Source organism: Thecamonas trahens, assembly GCF_000142905.1.
Source record: "Thecamonas trahens ATCC 50062 unplaced genomic scaffold supercont1.100, whole genome shotgun sequence".
NCBI lineage: Eukaryota > Apusomonadida > Apusomonadidae > Thecamonas > Thecamonas trahens.
In genome coordinates, this window is record NW_013657580.1 from 2056 (window position 1) to 7328 (window position 5273).

The 5273-nt window shown below is 60.6% G+C and overlaps 1 protein-coding gene across 1 annotated transcript in view; it reads left to right on the forward strand.

Annotated features, from left to right (window-relative positions):
• AMSG_11541 (uncharacterized protein) overlaps nucleotides 1-4789 on the forward strand; it is a gene marked incomplete at both ends in the record, with an annotated part of 5284 nt that extends 495 nt beyond the window's left edge. The window contains 4 exons of the mRNA XM_013897158.1: nucleotides 11-231; nucleotides 270-1128; nucleotides 1230-4395; nucleotides 4491-4789. Of these exons, the coding sequence (XP_013752612.1) occupies nucleotides 11-231; nucleotides 270-1128; nucleotides 1230-4395; nucleotides 4491-4789 (4545 nt within the window). The remainder of the gene's footprint in view (nucleotides 1-10; nucleotides 232-269; nucleotides 1129-1229; nucleotides 4396-4490) is intronic.
• Between the last annotated feature and the right edge of the window lie 484 nt (nucleotides 4790-5273).

Sequence of the window (5273 nt, forward strand, 5' to 3'; positions counted from 1 at the left end):
CGCTATCCAGCCTGGTGTTGATAACTTCAACTTTGAGCTCTTTGCCATGCGCTTTGATCCAACAACCATGACACCTTCGGCCCTCACCGAGCTCTCGCCACTCGACGACGCGGGAGAGGCCACCAGCGCTGCGCTTGTTGTCTCGCCCTCGACCGACCCAGGTGCCTTTGGCTCTATCATTGTTGCGCGCGTCGTGGTCGAATCAGCTACTTCGGCAAGTAGCGGTGCCTCGTATCTCGTTGCCCCGCCTGCCTCCCCGCTGCCCGCAGACTCTCCGCATTTGACTCCCTCCCTCCCATCACCTCGTACTCGCACGCCTCCCGCGCCGCCGCAATTGCTGGCCTTGTCAACTCAGACACCGAGCCCGACATCGTCATTATTGACACCCATCATCAAGTCATCACCTTGATCAACAACATCCAGAGCGGCGTGCAAGCCAGCCAGTTCCAGCCCATTCTGGGCCCCATCCTCTCCGAGGTCCTTGATTTCGGCACGGGTGCCATCCACATCTCGCTGGCAGACGCAGATGGCGACGGCTCCCAGGACCTCATGCTTACTTGTCTCTCATCGCCTACCTCCACTGGCATCTGGTACCTGCCTAACGCAGGTGGTGGTCAGTGGAACCCACTTGTTAGCCTCGCAACGCTGCCGTTTACCATCATCAACGTTGTTCCCGTCTCCATTCGATCCGCCCTCGCCATCGAGTACATCGTGGCCTTGGACGAGACCAACAACGTCAACTCGCTTGTTTTTGTCTATCAGATCCAGGCCGGCTCGCCCGTCTTTGCCCACTGCTTCCTCCCGCCGGCACTCAACACAACATCTGAGCTCATTGCTCCGCTCCGTCCTCGTCACTCGCCGCTACCCTCTGACTCGGGCATCGTCATCGCCCCGCACTTGGCGTCATCCTCTTATCCTCTCTTCTGGGTCACGCTGGACCAGCTCGGCCATGAGTGCAAATGGAGCAGTACCACGCTGACTGTGCTGCCTGGTCGACCTAGTGCTCTCGTTGCTGGTCCTATCGGGCCTGGTGCGACAGGCGATGACGTCGTCAGCATCATCAATGCCGATAACCATCCCATGCGCGCCACCAGTACGGTCTTCTCGCTCGCCATCATTCGTACCTCGGTCTCGACAACCAACCCGCCAACCCAAGTTACTCCCATCCTTGCCATGGACACCGCGTGCGGCCATCGATCGCTGGCTTGTTATCATGTCGGTCTTTGGAGGGGCCCGGCAACGATGTCGTTCTCGTCTGCGGAGCGCATCTGGTGGTATGGCAGGCTGTCGAGCCGGGAATGCTGGCGCCGGCGCCGCAGCGGATTGCCATCAGCGCCGCTTCTGACAACGGTGAGACCTTGATCTCGCTCGTTGATCTGGACGGGAACGGCTTTCTGGACATCGTTCGTCTCGCTTCAAACGGCTTGCTGCTCTCGCTACAGCTGCCGAATCCGTGGCTGGACAACCCATTTGCCGAGCGCATTGTTCCGCTCCCACCGGCCAACTTCGCCTGCACACAGCCGGGCTCGCTCGCCTGTCTCGCCACCGCCCTCTCGCACGTCTCCAACTGCAGGTCTGACACCGTGGCTGTCGACTCGATGCTGGAAACATGCAGGATGCAGGATGCCATCAAGATCACACGGTCGGCCAGTATCGTTGGTTCGAGCGTCGCCAACGCCGGCATCTCCTGCCATGGCAAGGGCATTCTGTTCAGCATCGCTGGAGGTGAGAAGGTTGTTCTCGATTCGCTCACCCTCACTCACGCCCACAGCAGTAACCGCTCGATCTTCGGTGCTCCACCGCTGCGGGTCGTCGGAAGCGGCTCGCGGCTTGTGCTTACCAACATTGTATTGTCCGGCTTTGCCAATCCGGCCGTCGACGCTGACTACGGCCTTGACATCCTTGCACCGGGCTACGGCGGCGCTCTTTTTATTGCCGATGGTGCGGCCGTCGATGTCATCAATTCGGACATCTCCAATTGCGTTGCCGGTTCATCAGGCGGCTTTGCGTACATCACTTCGAAGCAAGTTGCGCCGTCATCTCTCCGCATCATCCGAAGCAGACTGTACAACAACGCTGCCGTCGCCGGCGGCGTCGTGGCCGTCGGTCGACATGCACTTGTTGTCATCAACAACTGCGCCATCGACATCAACATTGTCACCAGCTGGGGCGCCGTGCTGGCGACTGTTGGTAAGGGCATGGGCGTGAGTGTCATCGCAAACGACACGACGTTTTCCGGAAACAATGCCGGCGGCTGCGGTGGCGTCATCAGCATTGGCTACAAGACCAGTATGCTTGTCGGCAGCTCGACCTTTGATCGTAACTCGGCCACCGCTGGTGGCGTTCTCGCCGTCCTGCAGGACTTTAACCCGCAGGTGATCTCTTCCGGAGCGGTCGCTCACCCGGCTCTGCTCAGCCTCCCCTATGTCCGATACGTCGCGGCACACGTTGTACTGGACAACGTCACCGTCACTGACAATGGCGCTGCCTATGGCGGTCTCTTCTTTCTGGTCGGCTGCTCGATTGAGGTTACTGGCCGCGTCCGCGGCTGGGGCAACAGCGTGCTCGGAGAGGCAGGATCAGTGGCATACGCCTCGCAAGCACTCGGAGAGCACAAAACTGATCTGGGGGTTCTTGTCCGCGGGACAAACAAGAGTCGCGCTGATCTTCGCAGCGCGTGCCTGCCCGTGCGCTGGGGAGGTGATGTGGCCACACCGATTGCCACCATCGAGTGGCTCGTTGGCGCGGATCAGCTCAACGGCACTGCCGTCCCGTCGGGCTTTGCTCTACCGCACAACTTTGCTGTTGTTGTTCGCGACACCAACGGTGCGCTGGTCATTGATTCGGATGTCGTCATCGAGCTCCAGGTCTACGATGGCAAAGGTGGGAGCTTCGCCATCTTCGGCGGAACGCCGCAGATCATTCTCCGCCAGAACGTCACCGAGCTGACAAGCATGGGCATTGCTATCACTTCGATGGATCAGATCGGATCCTGGGTTACTGTCCGCGCCTTGGCCTCGTACGCTGCGGTGGAGGGCTTCTCTAACGTGGCTACACAAGCCATCTCGCTGCTCATCGATGGCTGCCCTGGGAATCGACCCCCGGTGCCCCACGGCGACAGCGCACTCGTCTGCGTCTGCCCCGTCAATGCCATATCGATGCAGCTGATTGACGCCGAGACCGGCGTGCAGCGAACAGGCTGTGGATGCACCGCCCAATTCTGGACGCCGAGTCTTCCGGTGGCGCGATGCGATCGTTGCCCCATCGGCGGAGACTGTGTCGGTGGCGAGGCCAAGCCAAGTGCGGCTGACGGCTACTTCCCCACCTCGGATCCAAGCTACTTTCTTAAGTGCCCGATTGATGGCGCATGTGCAGGCTCCGGAACTTGTGCTGCTGGCTACAGTGGTCGGCTTTGTGCCAAGTGTGCAAGCGGATGGTACGCAACGGGCCTGGTTGCCGGGAAGTGCACGCAGTGCAAACTCGGCGCTGCCGGAACAGCCGCCGTCCTCGCGACCATCGGCGTGCTTTGCATCATCTTACTTGTTGGCTATGTAGTCACCCCGCAAAGCATCAGCAACGACCGCGCCAGTCGTGCCCCGGGCTCGTTGCAGGAAGCGCCGATGTCGCTATGGGACCGGATCCGCAGCCACACCGGCAGGATCAAGACCTTGGCTATGTCTTCCATTATCGAACTTGTTGTGGTCGTTCTTCTTGGTGTCTTTGGTCTTGCAAAAGCCTGGGAGGTCGTGGTCATCGGCCTTTGCCTTGTCACGCTAAGCCTGTACGCCGTAGTCGACAGGCCTGCACAGACAACCCGGATCTCTGCAGTGCTCAAAACCATTGTGGTCTTTGTGCAGACAGTCGGTGCGGTGCTAAGCTCTGGGAATGGTCTTTTGTCATCATCGTCGTCGCTACACACCATCTATGGCGTGCTTCAGCGTGCCAGCCTGACCCTCACCGGCCTGGGCTGCCTTGATCTGGGGCAACTGGGCCTCCTCTGGCTCTTTGTGGCTCTGACTGCCGGCCCGGTTCTCCTCTGCCTCGCCCTCCGATACGCGCCATGCCAGAGTCAGGGCATGCGGCGCCGAGCCGAAGGTGCAGCAGGCACCCTCGGCTACCTTTTTGTCTTTCCACTCCTGCACCACTTGCTGGAGCACCTCTCGTGCGTCCCCGATCCGACGCCTGGTGCCCATCGCTCGTACCTGGATGCGGCACCCTGGATCGCTTGCGGCTCGGACGAGCACATCGCACTCGTGGTGTCGGCTTTGAGTGTTCTGCTTGGTATTGCCTCTGCAGTTGCCGTCACCAGCACAGTGGCCTGGCGCGCCCATCAAGCTAGTGAGCGCGAGATCTGCGATGATCGCCTCGTCCCGCTGCTCGACAGTGATGCCGATGGTCATGGTTGCCGAGCATTCGCCTGTTGCCTTTCTTTGGCACACCTTCCGAGCCGAGGCCCTGGTGGTATGAGGGTGTGGTTTTCACGCGAAGAGTGGCGATTGCGGTGGCGGTGGCGACCATTCCGAGAGGATCGGTCTTTACCAGCGGTGTGCTAGCCGCGACAGTCGCCGTGTCGCTCGCGGCTCACCTGCACTTTCGTCCGTACATCGACGAAGTCGCACACCGCATGGAGATCACAGGCCTTGTGGCCGCTCTCATTGTCATTCAGATTGTCGGCATGATGGAGCAAGCCGAAGCCGAGACTTCGATCGCCGTCCTCGCCGCCGAGTTTGTCATTGTCACCATTGGCGTGGTCGCGACCGGCCTTGTTGTGGCAGCCGGCGCCGTGTAAGCGGCATCCCAGCCTTTAACCCTCATCGGTGCGGTCGTTCGGACGCGTTGTCGCGCGTCTCAAAGTGAACAACTCGATGATGCTTGACTTCCCGGTGGGAGGCGCGCCCGCACGTGATGGCGGCCGACACGTAGACGCCCGATCAGCCGGGAGAGCGCGGGGACTTCTTGCGACGGACGAGCTTGCCGGTCGGCGTGGCTGTGCAAGTGGTGGCACGCCATCTTGAACTGGATTCTGGACGCCGCGTACGCCCTCTACGCTGACGCGAGCCAACGCCCCGCCATGACTCGCTTGGCTTTCTCTACAGCATCATCGGCGCCCTCGCCGCCGTAGCCGACGCCATCAGCTCCGCGCCCTTCGCCGACTGTTTTCTGTTGTGGCAGCCATGAACACATTGTACTACTCTTTTACCGCAATCTGATGGACGTTGCGACGTCTGTGGAGCGTCGCGGAGCGCGCGGCTTGCGCGATGCACAAGTTTGTC